Consider the following 19,732-nt stretch of genomic DNA (forward strand, 5'->3'; position numbering starts at 1 on the left):
GATGCTCAGGGGTTACTCCTGGCTCTGAACTCAGAAATTATGCCTGGTGGTACTTGGGGATCATATGAGAATGCCAGGGATTGAAGCCCTGTCGACTGCATGAAAGGCGAAGTGCCCTCCCCACTGTACTATCGCTCTGGCCCCAATTTTTCTTCTTTCTTTTTGTATGAGAATTTGGGTTAAAGTAACAAACACTGAGCATGTGCAACAAAGATATGTCTGCTGCATACACTGACATATGCATAATTTGATATTGGAAGTGGGTGATTAAGGTAAAAACGTCAAGATTTTGGGGAAACCTCAGTGAAATTAATAATTGCTTTTGATGTCTGCAGCTGAACAGAATAAATCATAATTCAAGAACTTAACATTGATTTTTTTATGACAATGAAAAACTGAACTACTATGCAATTCAGGATTGTATAACTATGAGTTCACCACCCCAGATTTGAGTAACATAATGGATATTCTTTGATCAGGGAAGTTATCTTTTTACTCTAAAGATCCTATAATAGATCATAATTCGATCTTGAAAATGTCCCAGTGAAGGAAACCATTTTTATTTTCATGGTTGACTGTGATTTTCCTAGTCTTTTGTTTGCAAAATAGACTTAAGGTTTAATTCAAATTTGTGTAAACTTCATATGAAGTGAGAAATTGCATTAGCCATATTTTCCCTTTTTAAAAAATTAATGACACACTAAAAGTCATCCTTTATGCTTTTTCTCAACTCCTTGCCCATGCAGTTTACAAAATTTCCTACACTATTGGCCTGTTTTTAATCCTTCATTAGTGATTTTGCTACTTTATATTTATTACCTTCATTTTAATTAAATTTTTATTTTTATTTTGGGGCCACAACCATTGGTGCTCAGGGATTACTCTTGGCTCTGCACTCAGGAATTACTACTGGCAGGCTCAGGGGACCATATGGGATGCCAGGGATCCAACCCAGTTTGACTGTGTGCCAGGCAAGCACCCTGCCTGCTATAATATCGCTCTAGCCCTAATTTTATTTACATATATATTATATACACATATATAAACATACATATGTGTATGTGTATATATATATCACATATATATAGGAGCATAAGTAGTGCTCAGATATTGTGCACGGATCTGTGCTTGGGTCTCACTCTCGTGGTACTAAGGGACCATGTGGTAACAGGGAGTGAAGTGAGGCCTCTTACATGCAAAGTGAGGCCTCCTACCTGCAAAGCATGCTTCACCTGTTGAGTTTTATCTCTGGTCCTTGGTTTCGTTTCATGTTGGTGGGGGCACATCTGATAGTGCTTGCTCCCAGAAGTTCTCATAAGAGCGTGCAGTGCTAGAAATTGAACTCAGTCTCTGGCCACAGCCACACGCATGCGGGTGAGATCCCTCTGCCCTGAACCTGTCACTGGGCCTCCCAACTGTACCCCAGCAGTTCCTGTCATCCTGTCCCAGATTTCCTAGTCTCTGACTGCAGCCACATGCAGTGTAGACAGTGCTACAAGTGGTACTTAAATAGAACATTGTATATTATCTCTATGGAAGGACATTTTAAAGGTTAGAGATAAGGAGAGAAGTTATTGATACAATCAATTGCCATTTTACCCACATTTGAAGATTCATGGTGGTGTTTTCTTTCTTTCTTTCTTTCTTTCTTTCTTTCTTTCTTTCTTTCATTGGATTACCATGAGATATGCAGTTACAAATTTGTTCATGATTGGGGTTCAGTCATACAAGTGGTCCCAAACCCGTCCCTCTTTGTTGATATTTTCATGGTTGGCAGTAGCTAGCACCACATCTGAAGCATCTTGGCAACTGGAGAGTCTTAGAAAATCAGCACTGACCCGTTTTCTCATAAACACCTCACTGTGGCCTAATGCTGAGTTATTAAAGTTAAAACATCCATAAGCTATTTTGTGGTTTCTACTTAACCAAAACTTTTACAATGGTCAGCTCTGACAATTAAGAAATTAATTTGTTTTCTATTTTATTTTTTTTTCAGGTGTATGGTGGCTGATGAAGTAAGTATCTTTATTATTTGTTTATACTTATATTAATTTTCATAAAACCCAACAACCAATTTTTAGTAGCTACTATTAAGATCTTATATGGGGATAAAGAAGAGAGAGGGAGGTAAGAAGGTGAGAGGATCTAAGTCAAAATGAATGGGTGTGAGCACATGTATGTGCATGCTTATGTCTATAACACATTAGTATTAACAATAGTGATCCAAAACTCTATAGTATTTAGCCAAGGAAACATGTATATGACTTGAAATGCAGCCACAAATGCAGTAACTCTTTTTGTAGATTTCATAATGCTCTTGGCTTTGAAGCAAAACTTTTAATTTGTCTGTAATCTTTACTATTATTTCTATAGGTATGAAATTTAATGCTAAAAGTAGCATTTTAGGATCATTAAATATCTTAATACGATTAAGTAGCTTGTGCTTTTACATCCATATGCATGTTTCCTTACTGGGCTATATGGGATGCCACAGATCAAACCCAGGTCCAGCAAGTGCTATGCTATTTCTCTGGCTTCCTCATAAAGGAGGAATGCTTCAACTTTGCTGTAAAAAAGACTAGAGAAATAAGTAGTATGAGACACAGGACTAACTCTCAACCTCTAATAACCTCTGTTAGTGGTTAGTTGAAATGGTATTCTTATGTAATCTTCCATCTGCGTGCATGAGAATTAAAGTTTAATAAACTTGAAGTGTTGAATTGTAAAGAACTTGTATAAATGTAAATTATATGAACTCAGGTTTGACCTTCATTCTGTTTCCTTGCTCTCCTCTTGTTCTTATTACAACGTGGTAGTGAAGTCAAAGGAGGAAATGTGTTTTATAATTTGTAAGTCAACGACTTTTTGATTTTTACATTAAAAATTTTGGATATGATTAATATTTGACTCATCAAATAGCTAGAAGCCTTAGGAGAGCAGTTTTACATCTCTGTTATTGAACATGCTTCTTTGAGATGCCTTAATACCCACTTGGAGTATTGTGTAATTTAGTTGTCTGCTTTGATCCTTCCTCCCTAGCTTTAGAAACAAATGACTTCCTTTACTGGTATTACTCCCCCTTTTTCTAGCACTTTTCCACTATTATCTTTTTTGTTTTATTCATTCTTTTTTGGAATTATATAATTTCCATGCTGTATGTGTGATAATCAGTAACTTTAAATTTGAATGATGATTTAAGTTCTGTTTCTAGATGTGTAATCCTTTATTTTATTTAAATGGTAAAACTAGGGGCTGGAGCGATAGCACAGCGGGTAGGGCATTTGCCTTGCACGCAGCTAACATGGCCGACCCAGGTTCGATTCCCAGCATCCCATATGGTCCCCCGAGCACTGCTAGGAGTAATTCCTGAGTGCATGAGCCAGGAGTAACCCCCGAACATCGCCGGGTGTGACCCAAAAAGCAAAAAAATAAAAAAAATTTTAAAAAACGGTAAAACTATATTTCCATTAATCAGCAAAGGTAGAGCTTTCAATAAAATTCACTTTGTGAATCAAGCACAACTATTTTAATTCCCCTTCAATATATTGTTTGGTTTAATATAATTGGTTGTTGTTTAAAAATAGTTAATGAGAACACAGAAACTCTTGTGACTTTGTATTCCATAAGTAATGAAATGCAAACCACACTCTGTAGTCAGGTTATTGTACTAGTTTCCTTATTTCTTAAAAGTTTATTTATTTTTAATTGAAGAAATATGTTTCAAGTGCACATCAACATTTGAAAATCAACATGTGCATATGCTAATTTACTTTCATTATCAAAAGACCATTTAAAACTGGTTATAAATGGATTGCTTTTAGTAGCAATTTTTGAACACTGCCACTGTTATATTGTTCCATTGAAAATTTTTGAAAATGATTATGAAAAACTTATTTTTTATTTAATTTTTTAAATTTTAATGAATCACCATGAGATATAGTGACAGACTTACAAACTTGCATGATTACGTTTCAGTCATACAATATTCGAGCACCCATCCCTCCACCCCTGCCTATTCTCCACCACCTCCATTACCCCCACCCCTACCCCTACCCTGCCTCTGTGGTAGGCACGTTCCCTCTTACTCTCTCTCCTTTTGGGTGTCATGGTTGGAAAAACTTTTTTTTTTTTTGCATTTTTGGGTCACGCCTGGCAATGCTCAGGGGCTACTGCTGGCTCTACACTCAGGAATTACTCCTGGCAGTGCTCAGGGGACCATATGGAATGCAGGGGTTTGAACCTGGGTCAGCTGCATGCAAGGCAAACACCCTCCCCACTGTACTATTGTTCCAGCCCCAGCAAAAGCTTATTTTAAACATGAAAAAATAGTTTCCCATTAATACAAACCAGGTAATAATATATGTGAAGAAAAAAATTAATTGATACATTTTCTATCTTATTTGTCAAATATAGAAAAGTTATTATTCTTTGTTTCTATGTAGAAACAGCATTTAGGAAAGTTTTATGATGTTAGTTATTACTTAAGAGAGTGAAGTTAGAGATTAGAAATTGTGCTTTGCATGCAGGAGGTCTGGTTCCAGTCCCCAGCACTGCCAGGTCACCTGAGCACTCTCAGAATGGTGTTGCTTGGCATGACTTTGTGGATATTTGGTGAACATATTAACAGATAAATATTTGGAGCCGAGATCCAATAGTCATTATGAAAGCTTTTCTTTTGGTCTAGATGCTTCTCTAAAAGAGAAGTTTGAAGGGGAGAGATTTTTGGAACCTGTTCAAAGCTGGTAGAATTATTTTTGCAGACTCCAAGTCAAATTTTGCAAGACTTGTCAATTTCTCTACAAACAGAAATGTGTAGGTGTCAGGAAATACTAAAGAACCCCTCTGGAAAGTTACTTCTGCTGAGAAGACCTTAAAAATGATACTGTAATATAAACTCTGCTAGCATTAACTTTGTAGGTTTTAGAACTACCAAATTAAGCTAGACATGAAGAACTTTAATTTTCCTTTTGTAAAAAGTCATTTTATTTGACAAGGTAAGCGGAATGGATAATTTTTTCCCCATTTGTTTCTACCTAGTTTTCTTTTGGCATATCGAATACTCTCGGTAGCTTGCCGGGCTCTCTGAGAGGGGCAGAGGAATCGAACTCGGGTCGGCCATGTTGGCTGCGTGCAAGGCAAACGCCCTACCGCTGTGCTATCGATATGCCAAACACAGTAACAACAAAGTCTCCAATGGAGACGTTACTGGGCCTGCTCGAGCAAATCGAAGATCAACGGGAGGGCCTTATAGTTTTCTTTTACTGGGCTCAAATTGAATTTAACACTTTCTCCTTTGAGCTCTTACTATTTCTGAATCATAATCCTTTTTTGTTGTTATCCTTGCTGGTTAAATGAAGGAATTGATTGATTAATACAACACGTAAATCAGTTTAGTGGATTGCCCTGAGAACATGGAATTTGAATATTTTAGGAGTTGATATTTGAACTGAAATAATTCAGTTCCCAAGTGTATCAATGACTATTCTATATGAAGCTCAAGATACCATAATTTCTATATTTTGAAATAAAATTTTTAGGATAGAAGAATCTTTAAGACACTAGGACTCAAAGTAAGCTAAATGTTAAAATGAAGTTAATGGTATCAAAATTTTGTACTGATGCAACTATCAGAATCCTTTAAGTCAGTATTATTTTCCCTGCTTCCTTCTTTTCCTCATCTCTAAGGCCAGCTTGATCAGATTCGTATGCTTTTCAAAATAATTTATTCCTTCTTCCCTTTGTTATTGTAGTGCCTGGGAACTGTCCCCATGTCCATCTAACAAAATCATTATTTAAAGCACTGTAGTACTGTCCTCCTATTGTTCATCGATTTGCTCAGGCAGGCACCAGTAACTTCTCCATTGTGAGACTTGTTACTGCTTTTGGCATATCAAATACGCCATGGGGAGCTTGCCAGGCTCTGCCGTGTTGGCGGGATACTCTCCGTAGCTTGCCAGGCTCTCCAAGAGGGACGGAGGAGTCGAACCCGGGTTGTGATAGCAATGGTAAATTAAGCCCTGACCCAGACAGAGAAAGACACAAGGCATCTTTCTGAAATATAATGTTTACAATTCATATTAGAATTTGAAAGGACAAAGCACTAATGTTGCTGCTTTAATTAACGTATTGTTACTGTGCATTAGTACCTCCAAGTGCTTTGTAAGGAGAACATTTCAAACTTTCAAGCTGCACCAATTTTTATTAAATGGAATTTTCTTAATGAAAGTTATTGAGAATCAAGAGTGGTGATGAAGATAAATTCCACCCATAATACGTCCTGCCCCCTTTTTTACAATGGGTTTAAGTTTCCACAGAACTATAAAGCCTAAAGGAACCACAGCTGCCTTGGAATTTAGTTCATAATTGTGCATATCCACAGAGGCTCTGCAGAGAGAGCATCTAGGGATCTTTTCTATACATTAGATGCCCTAAAGCCATCTTTTCCTTTAGCCATTGACCTACGTTTTATTACTATATTCAACAAATTGATACAATAAAAAGACTTCTTATTTGAGAAGTTCTTAGAAACCAGAGATTCAAGAAATATGCCCACCTTCTGTACCGCTTTCAGCCAGGAAAGGTATGGCAGAGGGCTATGTGTTCCTGAGTGGGATAAATACAGGATCCGCCAGAAAGACAGCTCAATGAATTGAGTACATGCTTTGCATGTGTTAGGCCTAAAGTTGATCTGGGCACTGCTGGGGAGTAACCACTGAGCACAGATCCTGGAGTATTCTCAGAGCACTACTGCGGTGATCCCCCAAAATTAAAATTTAAAAACATACTGAAAAAGTTGGGAATTAGTGTGCAAGTATATAATAGTATGGCATGGTTATGAAAGGGACCATTCATTTCAGTCAAAAGACTTTGTTGAGGAAGGAAATTTGAAGTAGAAGAAAAAAAAAACCTATCTTTCAAAAAAGGAAGACTGAGGCTTTTCTTGATGAGGTAAGCTGTGGTTTCCAATATGGTTCCCAACGTTTCTAGAACTGAGATTGAGACTGCCGATTTGGGTCTACTTTACTTCCGCCATAGATGTTTCACTTTTCTTGCTTTGAAGTGTTGAGTTTCTGAGTGATGTTATTTGAAAAAGACTCACATTGCCCTTTAAAAGTTTAAGAGTTTCTTTCTTGACTTTTACCCTCTTTTTATATGTTACAATAATGTGAGAGATGTCTCTTTCTTGACCTTTATCTGATTTTGCTCATAAGTTAGCTAAATTTTCAGTAGAATAGTTCAGGCTTTGATATTTTACTGTAAGTTCTACTCTTATTCTCTAAGGCACTAAAGTCCATTTGAGAAGTTAAATGAGATGTTTTTAATGATACTGATGGTTTCTGGTTGTTTTAAAATCATATAATTAAGCTTATAGTTTGAAATGAAATGTGTCTAGAGAATCAACATCTATAGGATAGCTAAGCATTCATTTTGTTTGTTTGCTTTTGTTTGGGGAGCTACAGTTGGCAGTGCTCAGTTCTTATTCCTGGTTCTGTGCTCTGGGATCACTCCTGGTGGTACTCAGGGGACTGTACACACTGATGGGATTGAACCTAGTTGGCCGTATAAAAGCCCTGACTGCTATCACACTGGCTCAATTTTTTTTTTAAACCATAACCTTGAAAGATTTTTTTTGAAAAATCCCTTCAGTGTATTTCTAATTTTATTGTTAATAACATGAAAGATTGTACTGTAAGCATAATCTGACATTTTTTTAAAAAATTGCATTGAGTTTAATATGATTACAATAATATTACCATTTATGCTTTTGATATACAAAGTTCCTGTTCCTCCAGCACCAGAAAAATGCCGAACCTCTCTACCACTCTCCTTATGGACATCTAGTCTACCTCTCTCTTACCCCGTTTTCATACAGCTCCACACCCATCGCTCCCCACCACTTTGAAACCAAACAGTTTTGAAAACCGACAGGGGTTGTCATTAGATACCATCTAGCTTCTTGCTTTGCCACATTTGAGAAAGATCATCTGGTATTTCTCCCTGACTTACTTCAACATAGTACCCTAAAACTCTAACCAAGTTGAATTAAAAGATGAAATTCCATCTTTTTTCTTTTTTTTTTCTTTTTCTTTTTTTTTTTTTTTTGCTTTTTGAGTCACACCTGGCCTTGCACAGGAGTTACTCCTGGCTCTGCACTCAAGAATTACTCTTGGCGGTGTTTGGGGGACCGTATGAAATGCTGGAAATCCAACCCGGTTGACTGTGTGCCGCTGTGCTATCGCTCCATCCTCTCCATTTCTTATAGCTAAGGAATATTCCATTGTCTGTGTATACCACATTTTTATCCACTCATCTGTCATTGACTTCCTGCTAAGTGCAACAAATTCTGCACATGCTGGGTTTTGCCATGGGGCTCCCCTTTCTGTCTCTGTTCAAGGGAGTTCTCTTCCTAGAGACTTCCCTGTTTCGCCCCTGAGCTGCCCCTGTGGTGAGTCTCATGCCTCTCAGCTGTCAGTGCTCTGCAGCTTTCTGGGCTGCTCTTCCCATCTCTCTGCTGTTAGCATTCATACCAGCAGGGCCCAGATCCACTGGAAAAATGAAGACTACGAAACCAATACGGAAAACAGTCTAAGAAATATGAGTAAAGACCCTAATTCCTCTCAGTTGTCAAAAACTTTCAGAAACTGATAAAAGGTTAAATTAGGGGAAGAGACCATGATGACCCAATGAAGAGGAACTCCTGAAATATTCTGGCACACTAAAACCTTTATGTAGCAACAGACACTGAGTTTCTGCAGGACTGTTCTCTGTATTGGTTTCGTAGTCTTCATTTTTGCTATTCCAAATTCTTTCCTTCCCCGTCTTAAGTAAATTTTCATATAAAATGAGAAGATTCAATTTTTTAACCACTGTTTTTGATGTGCTAGGATTTATAATACTGTTAATTATATTTTTCATGCATACATTATTGCAACACCGCAACCATCAACAGAGTACCTGCTTCCCTCCCAGTGTCCCAGAGCCTTTCCCAGCCACACCCCTACCACGTAAGCTCAGGAAAAGGTTCTTGATTTGTATTAACATTGGTGCCAAGACACGTTATTCAGAATACTATTAGAGGAACCGAGTGATAGTGTAGCAGGTAGGGCATTTGCCTTGCACATGGCTGACTTATGTTTGATCCTGGGCATCCCATATGGTCCTCTGAGCACCGTCAGGAGTAATTCCTGTGTGCAGAGCCAGGAGTAACCCCTGAGCATCGCTCGGTGTGACCCAAAAAGAAAAAAAAAGAAAAGAAAATCTATTAAAAGGCTGGAATAATAATAGGTAGGGCAATAATACCAATAATAATAGGTAGGTACAATAGGTAGGGCATTTGTCCAAAACATGGCTGACCTGAGTTCAATCCCCAGCATCTGGTTCCAAAAACCCCAGAACTAATTCCTGAGTGCAGAGCTAGGAGTAACCTCTAAGCATCACCAGGTATGACCCCTCCCTTCCCAAAATATACTACTAGAAACGGTAGATGAGAAAATGATCAAGAATTATTAATTTATTGAAATGGTTGTCTTTTAATGTTTTTAACATTGTTAACATATATTGCATTTATATTCTAGCATCATTTTAATATCTAATTTTATTTATGATGTAGTATTAACTATGAATTTAATCAACTGTTTTCTCTAATTTTATTTATTTATTTTTTTGCTTTTTGGGTCACACCCGGCGATGCACAGGGGTTTCTCCTGGCTTTGCACTCAGGAATCACTCTTGGCGGTGCTCGGGGGACCATATGGAATGCTGGGAATCAAACCCGGGTTGACCTCGTGCAAGGCAAATGCCCTACCCGCTGTGCTATTGCTCCAGCCCCATATTTTCTCTAATTTTAATGCCACTTATATTTCTCTAAAATAAAATCAAATAAATATCACATCTAAGCACTTGCATCTTTCCATTATAAATGAACTCTTAGGGCTACCTTACGGAGAGTAAGAGATAGTGCAAGGAGCATCGAACTCATGGCCTCAGTCCCTTGCACTGCAGTCATGAAAGACCTCCTATCTTTCTGTGAGGAGTATTTTTTTTTTCCTGTGAGGAGTATTTTTAAGATGTTTTTTCAGTGCTGGAAATTGAAACTAGAGCCTCACACATGTGAAGCATATGCTTTACTATCAAGACACATCCCCAACCCAACATTTATATTTATTCTAAATCCAATTAGAATTATTTCTTAAATTTTATCATATAACAGATGAAATATGTTTTTCAAACATGTTCCATTTTCTCTAGCTAACTGGTTGCGTCAAACCAAAGTCAGTTTTTCATTTTGACATGGATAATTTTTAACAAATGAAGACTGACTGGCATATAATTAATGCCTTTATCATAAGTTTGATTGATCTCATTTCTTTCTATGGATTAAAATTAAATCCTTAAGTAACAATTGACAGGCCACACTTTTAAGTCTCTTCCATATATAGATTCATGTATGGAATTTGGAGACATTATTAGTTATAGTAGAAGACGAAGGAAGAAAAAGATAAAGGGAAAACTATCCATTTATATATTTAGTAATATTAAGGAAAAAAAGGCATCCCTGTCCAATAAACATGTCAGGAACCAAATATATTTCACTTTGCCTTAGTACTTCCCTGAGGTTCATGTGACATTGTATCGGAGAAATAATTGATATCTGTGTCTAATACAAAGGCAAACTATACAGCCTCTGCCCAGACATGAAAACTACGTAATTTGTATCCAGGAAAATCTATCTTGATTTTGCCTGTTGCATTTTTAGGCTAAATGATCATCTCAGACAATGTTCTCTAAACACATAAAAATTTTTTTTAATTAAGATATTGCGATTTACAAAGTTGTTTATAAAAGAATTGTTTCAGGCATGCAGTTTTACAACACAGATCCCACCACTTGTGTCCCTGGGGTCTCAGACATGGAACATATTTATTTATTTGATTTTTGGATCATACCCGGCGATGCACAGGGGTTACTCCTGGCTCATGCACTCAGGAATTACTCCTGGAAGTGCTCGGGGGACCATATGGGATGCTGGGAATTGAACCTGGGTCAGCCACATGCAAGGCAAAAGCCCTACCTGCTGTACTGTTGCTCCAGCCCCTAACATATTTTTTTTGAAAAATAAGTATTTTAAAAATCATAGGCGGTTTCATCTTTTCCTTCAGTAGTCTTATTTTTTGTTTGTTTTTAATTACCGATACCTATTAAACAGCAATTCTTATCTTGATGTGACATTTCAAACTTTGATTTTGCAGCGTTGTTTGGTTCACATACATGGTTTTGCCTTAGTACATAATATTCCTGCCGGTCTCGGCTTAGTGGCCTTCCTTTCCTTTAAAACATGAGGTTTGAAAGTCATTGCATTTCTTTTTTCAGTCAATAGTGAATTTTTGGCAACTCAGAAGATATGCTTAGTATTTTGTTATACCTTTTTGTTGTTGTTTTTGTTTGGGGGGGTCACAGGTGCTCAGGGCTTATTCCTGGCACTGCACTCAGAGATCATTCCTGGTAGGCTTGGAGGGGAGAGGGGGAAATGGGGTGCCAGAGAGCCACCCAAGTTGGCCACATCTAAGCATACTGTAGCTGTACTCTCACTCCAGTCCTGTCTTTTATTTCATTTTTTTGTAAGCATTGCTGTGATTTGGGGTGTTGAGTCACACCCAGCCATACCCAGAGTTTCTGACTGTGCCACTTTCGACAATGCTCAGGGGATCATATTTGCTGTTGGGGATTGTACCCTGGTCGCAGCATGTAAGGAGAGCTCCCTCCCAAGTGTACTATCTGGCACTGAAGTGAATCTTTTCTTTAAAAAATTTATTTTGAGGTTTCCTTTTTACTTCCTTTATAATATATGTAAGACCCATTTTCAAAGGGTCTCAGTTCTAAATCTGAATAGTGAATATCTAACATTTAATCAGCACTTAAAAATTACTGTATTGAGATTTCATATTCTTTCTAATGGTTCTAAAATGATTTGTGCCAGCATATGATATGACAGATTAATCATGTACTTGTTCAGTTAAAAGTGTTCTAATAATTTCCCAAACTAAACTGTCTCTTAAGCTGTTGGTTTGCTTTTGATTGATTTGTATTTGATTCTTTATCTTGATAGCAGAATTTTCCTCTTGTCACAGTGGTGGCCTTACTTTCTTTTCCTCCTGCACAGTTTTATGTCATACAATAAGAAAATACTGTTTTAATATACTGATTTGAATTTTAGCAGATTATTCTTAATTCTGATGTTGTCTTTAATTTAAATTATAGTGTTGCCATTTAAAAAAGGATTTAAAACACCAGGCTGTAATTATTTGCAATATCAAGCAAGGGATTTTTTCATCTTATCTTTTGTAAAATTTCTAGCTCAATTGGTCCATGATCATTAGCAGCAATAATAGTTTGTCAAGTGTAAATGTTCGGTTCCTATTCTTTGTTTCTTGGCCTTGTTTTCATATACTTTGGAAAAGCTGTTTTGTCTGAATTTGTGATCAGTGTATTTAGTGTTATTGTACCATATAAATAATTCTGTCTTCTTAGTTCATTTTTTTTCCTTTTTAAATAAAATAATGCTTTATTTTTGTTTGATCTTTCTGTATTTATTGTAAATAGAATTTAGTGATAAAAATTTCTCTTCCTATTATTAACCATTTTTAATTAGTGTTCATTTTAGAGTGGGGTACTGGGGCCTCTTACATGCAGAACCTGAAATTAGTCATGCTAATTGAGCTAGCCCTGACATTTAGTTTTGATCATAACAAAGTATTTGATTACCAAAAATAAGACATAATCAAAGCAATATGAAAATTACGTTCACTTTCAGAGCCATTTTGGGTGGAGGTTGTAGGCGGCGTTGGGTCATTCCCTGTGGTACTGGTGGTTATTCCTGGCTCTGTGCTGGGGATTATTTCCAGTGATGCTTGGGGACCTTGTGGTGCTGGGGATTGAGCGCATGCAAGGCAAGTGCCTTAACCCCGTACCCACTTTCTAGCCTCCAGAGTTTCAATTAAACTTCTGAAATTGTGATCTTATTTTCAACTTGTGAGCTTATCTAATCACTTAATCACTTAACTTAATATCCTGAGAAGGATGAGTTTATCTGAATACTTTACAAATTTTCAATCTAATGAAAGTTATTCTATATATTATAAAGCACAATAGAAATCACTCACTGGTTTGGTTTCAGTCTTTTTTTTTTTTTGCAATTTTTGGTATTGAATCACCTCTTAGCTTTATACCTGGCCAAAAAATCACTGTTCTTATTCCGCTTTGGAATTTAGTTGTGTATTTATTAAGGAATAAGAATTACCTAAAACTAATAAGATCAAAAATCCTATCCTGGGTGCTAGAAAAATAGTACTGCCGAAAAGGTGCTTGTCTTGCACATAACCAACCATGGTTTGGTGCCTGACACCCCATGTGGTCCTGTGAGCCCCACTTGGAGTGATCCCTGGGCATAGCTGGGTTTGCTTCCCTCCCTGCAACCTGGACCCACAAAAAAGAATTAAATCCTGAAAGTGTTCAATTTCTCTCTCTCTCTCTCTCTCTCTCTCTCTCTCTCTCTCTCTCTCTCTCTCTCTCTTTTCCTTCTGCAGAGGAAATGGCAAACCATTAGGTAAAACACTCTTAAGATTTTCTTCCACAAAGTTTAATTCTTAGAGTAGTTATTGAAATGCATCCTGTGAGCAATTTACATGAGAAGAATAACTCTAGGGTTCTTATTTTAAAAATTCAGTTCTATTGATTTCAAATTTGAGGAGTTGGTACCCTGAAGCCAGAATTTTAATAGTATAGAAATTATTTATATGTATACAATCAAAGGATTGAACTAGGCATTTTTTCTTTTATTTCTTTCTCAACAGGTATAGTTATATCCTTTGTAATGTGTTGGGCTATTATTTTCAAGAAATCATAATGGCAATAATACATGTAGAGAAATTGAACAGAATCTTAATACAATTTTACAAAACATGAAAAATACAAAGAATAGGTCGAAAAATGTGGAAATATACTTATGTAGCATGGAACATTACTAATCTTTATTATGCATCATAATCTTTTAGTTACATTTACTTAAGGAATGAAACTGTTTAAATGAATGCTGCATATATATTTGAGCATTTCACATAATAGTTTAAGCATCAGTCAAAAAATATTTAACTGACTCAGAGAGATAGTACAGTGTGTAGGGAAGCATCCCTTGCACACAACCTAACGACTCGAGTTCCATTCCCAGAATCCTATGTGGTTCCCTGAACCTCCCCAGGTGTGATTCCTGAGTGCAAAACCAGAAGTAAAACCTAGACACTTCTGGTGTGCCTGTCACCCCGCCCAAAAAAATATTTAACTGAATAAATTAGAAGAATCATATTGACTTTACTCAATTGTTCTTAGCATCAATTTAGCAAAGAGATGAAAGTCTAAGGCATGGCATGAGATTTATAGTCCTAAGGAAGCAGGAATAAGGAAGTTATGCTAACAGAGCAGCTCATTGATCCTGGCAAGTTCACTTCCCTCGGGTGATGGCAAAAGTCCTTTGGGTAGATTACCTAGCCTGTGCTGACCAAATGATTCCTGATTAATCTTTTAAAAATTATTATTATTATTTTTATTGAATCACCATGAGATATAGTTATAAAGCTTTCATGTTTGAGTTTCAGTTATACAATGATCGAACACCCATCTCTCCACCAGTCCAAATTTTCCACCACAAATATCTCCAATATGCCCTCTCTCCATCCCAACCCTCCCCCTACCTCTATGGCAGACAATTTCTCCCATACTCTTTCTCTACTTTTGGGCATTATGGTTTGCAATACAGATGCTGAGAGGGTATCACGTTTGGTCCTTTATCTACTTTCAGCACACATCTTCAATCCTGAATGATCCCTCCAACCAATGTCATTGACTTAATGATCCTTTCTGTATTCCAGCTTCTTTCTCCCCCAGCTCATGAGGCAGTCTTCCAACCATGGAGCAGTCTTCATGTCCCTTATTTCTACTGTCCTTGGGTGTCAGTCTCATATTATATTATTTTATATTCCACTATTATGTTATTTTATATTCCACAAATAAGTGCGGTCATTCTATGTTCTGTCCCTCTCTTTCTGACTCATTTCACTTGGCATGATACTCATGACATTCTGCAAAGAAATAGACAAAACACTCCTGAAATCAATATGAAATAGCTAAAGCAATCCTTGGGAAGAATCAGATAGGTAGCATCACCTTCCCCAACTTCAAACTGTACTGCAAAACAGTAGTAAAACAGCATGGTATTGAACTAGAAAAAGCCCCGTAGACCAATGGAATAGAATTGAATAGTCTGTCACAGACCCTCAAATATATGATCACTTAATCTTTGATAAAGGAGCAAGAAATGTGAAGTGGAACAAGGAAAGCCTCTTCAACAAGTAGTGCTGGGAAAACTGGGCAGCTACCTGCAAAAAAAAATGAACTCAGACCTCTGTTTAATGTCAGCCACAAAAGTCAAAACAAAGTGGATTAAAGACCTCAATTTCAGACCTGAATCCATACAGTACATGGAGAAAAATGTAGACAGAATCCCCCGTGACTTTGAAGCTAAAAGAATCTTTAAGGATGAAATACCACTGACCAAGCAAGTGGAAACAAACACAAACAAATGGGACTACATTAAACTAAGAAGCTTCTGTACCTCAAAAAAAACAGTGATGAAAATAGAGAGCCCACGGAATGGGAAAGAATATTTACCCAATAGGGTATTGATAAGATATAGGAGACCCCTTTTCAATCCCCAGCCTTGTATAGTTACCCAGGCATTGTGGGAAATAACACACAAACTTTACCAGGTGTGACCCCAAAAACTAAAAATCAAAAGGGAAAAAAAAAAGAAGTAAATTCCTTGAGTTGACTCAAACCACCCCCCTGTAACAAGTTATATAACAGAGACAGGCTATACAAGACACTAGTAGAATTGTGTAAGAAAAAAACCTCCAACCCCATCAGAAATTGGGAAGAAGAAATGAAAGAAGCTTCCTCAAAAAAGAAATACAAATGGCCAGAAGGCACATGAAAAAATGCTCTACATCACTAATAATCACAGAGATGCAAATCGAAACAACAATGAGATATCATCTCACACCAGAGACTGGCACACATCAAAAAGAACAAGAACAGCCAGTACTGGTACAGATGTGGGGGGTAAGGGACTCTCTTTCATTGTTGGTGGGAATGCTGACTGGTTCTTCCTTTTTGGATTAGTTCTTTACGATTCAGTTTCTATAAGAGGCTGAAATTGTAAGTAAGTCTCTCAGCTGGTGAAGGCTCCGCATATGTGACTCTATAGGGCCTCTTGTCCTTCCTTCTTATTTAAACATCTCACTTTTACTATGTCTTGTGACAATTTAAGGTTACTACGAATGTCGGGAAGAAAATAGCTTTCTGAAATTAAACAAAAATAACCAGTGTAGGGCTAAGATGACAGATAAATTAAGAGAAAAACAAGCAATTTACACATATACCTCATGTATACAGGGGAGCTATTCCAGAAAATTCAGCTCCCCAATAGCTGCTCTGTGTGCAGGAGAACCCCCTTCAATCCCCAGCCTTGTATAGTTCCCCAGGCATTGTGGGAAACAACACGCAAACATTGCCAGGTGTGACCCCAAAAACTAAACATCAAAAGAAAAAAAAAGAAGTAAATTTCTTGAGTTGACCCAAACCACCCCTCTGTACAAGTTAGCATAGTAACAATTCACTAGAGAAGAGAGGCTTTATTATACAGAAAACAATTTTCTTAAGAAGTTTGTCTACCAGCACAGGTTATGAAGTAGGCTTTAGAGAGTGGGCATGTGGGGGGTCTGGTTTTATGCCCTGTGGAGATGGTGGATGTCATTGCACTCATTCAATAGTTTTTATTTTGTTTTTATTTTTATTTTGCTTTTTGGGTAATACCCAGCGATGCACAGGGATTTCTCCTGGTTTTGCACTCAGGAATTACTCCTGGTGATGCTCAGAGGACCGTATGGGATCCCGAGGATCGAACCCAGGTAGGCCGCATGCAAGGCAAATGCCCTACCTGCTGTGCTTTCGCTCCAGCCCTCATACAGTAGTTTTTTAAAAGAAATTTCATAAGTTCTTATGTGGAGGTGTGCAGTACATATATACAGTTGAGAAGCATATGATGGACACACATTGCAGGTACAACAAACAGGAAGAAAGTTAAAGAGGGTTCCATTATAAGGCTCTACTGACCAATATTAAGCCTCTAGTTTCGGGGTCCTTATCAGCACAAAGATATCCTTGGTTCAATCAAAGCTAAAATAATGGAGCATGGTGGCTTTTCCTGTCAAGGACTTGACATTTTGTTTAAACTATAAGCCTCTGCCCAGTCTCTTTTAGCTTTCTTTGTTTTGAAACCTGTCAGGCCACTTGTTCAGTGCAAGCTAGAGGACAGGTGCTGCTTGGACCCTGAGGTGCCTAGAATTGGATGGGCTACCAGGAAGTGCTCATGGCTCCAGGGCTGCACCTGGCCACCCAGTGATGCTTAGGGGACTATGTAGTACCAGTACAACTCCGATGGAATTGGAGGGTGAAGTGAGTCAGAAAGGAAAAGATTTCCAGGTAATTTGATTGATATAAAGGAATATAAAGTAAGAGCAAGGGATCGGACAGTTCTCAGTTGAAACGAACCCTGAGAAATTGACTACAGAACAGTGAACTGAAGCTGAAAATGGGTTGGGCAAATGGGGGAAGAGGGACTTCGGGACAGGGTGGAGGATAATTGATTCTCTAGAAGTGGAGAGGGTAAAGTAGCATTACAAATAGAAAGCAATTATATGGGGGGAAATCAATTATTACTAGGCAAAACAACAACCACCTACAGCTGAAACTGTGTGGCAGAATTATTGTGTTTTTGTTGTTGCCGTTTGCTTTTTGCAATGCACAGGGGTTACTCCTGGATCTGCACTCAGGAATTACTCCAGGCAGTGCTCAGGGGACCATAAGGTATGCTGGGAATCGAACTGGGGTTGGCTATGTGCAAGGCAAACACCCTATTTGCTATGCTATTTCTCCAGCTCCGGCAGAATTATTGTTACTTATGTGTTCTTATTTTGTGGAACAAGACATAGAGAGACCTAAATTTATTTTCCTGAATAAAAGTGATTTATTTTGAAAACATTGACTAAATATCTTTTGAAGTTGACATATTCTATTCAGATTCTTTTGTGTAACTGTGTGCTGTATGGAATCAAAGCTTTTATTCTTAACAGATGATTTAGCCTTAATTGTGATGAAAAGCATGGGATGATTCCACTTTAACAAATTCTGTCATTGAAAAAGCCAAGGGCTTTGAACCACCTACTGAGTGTGGTTATTTCTGTATACCTAAATTACTTGAGTGTATTTTTGCTTTTATAATTGAATAGTATGCTATTAAAGTTCTTCACAAAATACTGACATTTAAGTACATGCTTTATTTCCGGGAAAGACAATGGTTCCAGATTGTTATTTTCCTATCTCTTACATTTTAGCTATAACTCAGCTATCTTATGCTATATATCATCTCTTATCTTAATGGGATCACAAAATTACAGTTAAATAGTTTCATTTTCTAATTTGGAATCATGTAAAAAATCATTTTTTTGAGTTTGTCCTATCAAACTTATTTTATTGAGTCATGCCTTCAGAAAGTAACAGTCAATAATAGATACCAAGAAATAAAGTTAGTAACTGACTGATTTACTTTGTGTTGGTATGTACCTAATTATCAGAAATCACCTTTACTCATGTAACTGCATAATCTTCCAATTAAAGAGATGCCAAATGGAAGGCTTGAGATTGTAACCTGGAAAGATAATCCAATAAAAACTGACTAGGGAATATTTTTTTTTTCGGGGGAGTGACTTCTCTAATGGCATAGGATATTATCTTCAGGCATAATGATTCAGAAATTTATTCTTTCCAGTGGGTCCAAATTGATCAGATTCTCAAATTCAAATGATCAAAACTCAAGGGAAAATTTTCATTTAAATAACACTGCTCTTCCAGCAATATTGCTCTACAGTTGGAAGCCTGCCTCATGAGGTGGGGGAGAAGGAAGCTGGAATACAGAAGAGATCACTAAGTCAATGATGTTTGGAGGGATTGTTTGGGATGGGAGATGTGTGCTGAAAGTAGATAAAGGACCAAACGTGATAGCCTCTCAGTATCTGCATTGCAAACCATAATGTCCCAAAGCAGAGAGAGAGTATGGGGGATATTGTCTGCCAATACTTGAGGACAATTGGTGGTGGAAAATGTGCATTGGTGGAGGGTGGGTGTTTGATCATAGTATGGCTGAAACTCAACCATGAAAGCTTTGTAACTATATCTCACAGTGATTCAATTAAAAAAATGAAAAAAATAACACTGCCCTTTTTTAACATCTACTGAGAAACGACTCTCCTTTTGTTGTGGTCTCCTAAAAAGTTTAGATAGACTCTCACACTCAAAAACGGTTCCGGTGTTAAGAAATATTATGCCAAATGGTTGTGTATAGAACAGAAATAAATTTTTTTCATAATAAGAATTTCTGGAGTGTGGAGGGCAGGCCCTAAAGCTGGTATGAAAATGACTTGAGAGGACAAGGAAGGGAGATTGGCATGGTTTTTTTTTGTTGTTGTTGAGTTTATAAGGTCTCACTAGGATAACAGTTCTTGATGTGAAGGCCTGCTTTTGTCTGATACCATAGGAAGTAGCACCCATGATTTTTTTTTTTTTT

General features: G+C 37.4%; 1 protein-coding gene across 1 annotated transcript in view; it reads left to right on the forward strand.

Annotated features, from left to right (window-relative positions):
• ZRANB3 (zinc finger RANBP2-type containing 3) overlaps positions 1-19,732 on the forward strand; it is a 201,156-nt gene that overhangs the window by 63,919 nt on the left and 117,505 nt on the right. Inside the window, exon 3 of the mRNA XM_056117723.1 lies at positions 1,997-2,015. Within this exon, the coding sequence (XP_055973698.1) occupies positions 1,997-2,015 (19 nt within the window). The remainder of the gene's footprint in view (positions 1-1,996; positions 2,016-19,732) is intronic.

Source organism: Sorex fumeus, unplaced genomic scaffold (assembly GCF_029834395.1).
Source record: "Sorex fumeus unplaced genomic scaffold, SorFum_2.1 ptg000035l, whole genome shotgun sequence".
Taxonomy (NCBI): Eukaryota; Metazoa; Chordata; class Mammalia; order Eulipotyphla; family Soricidae; genus Sorex; species Sorex fumeus.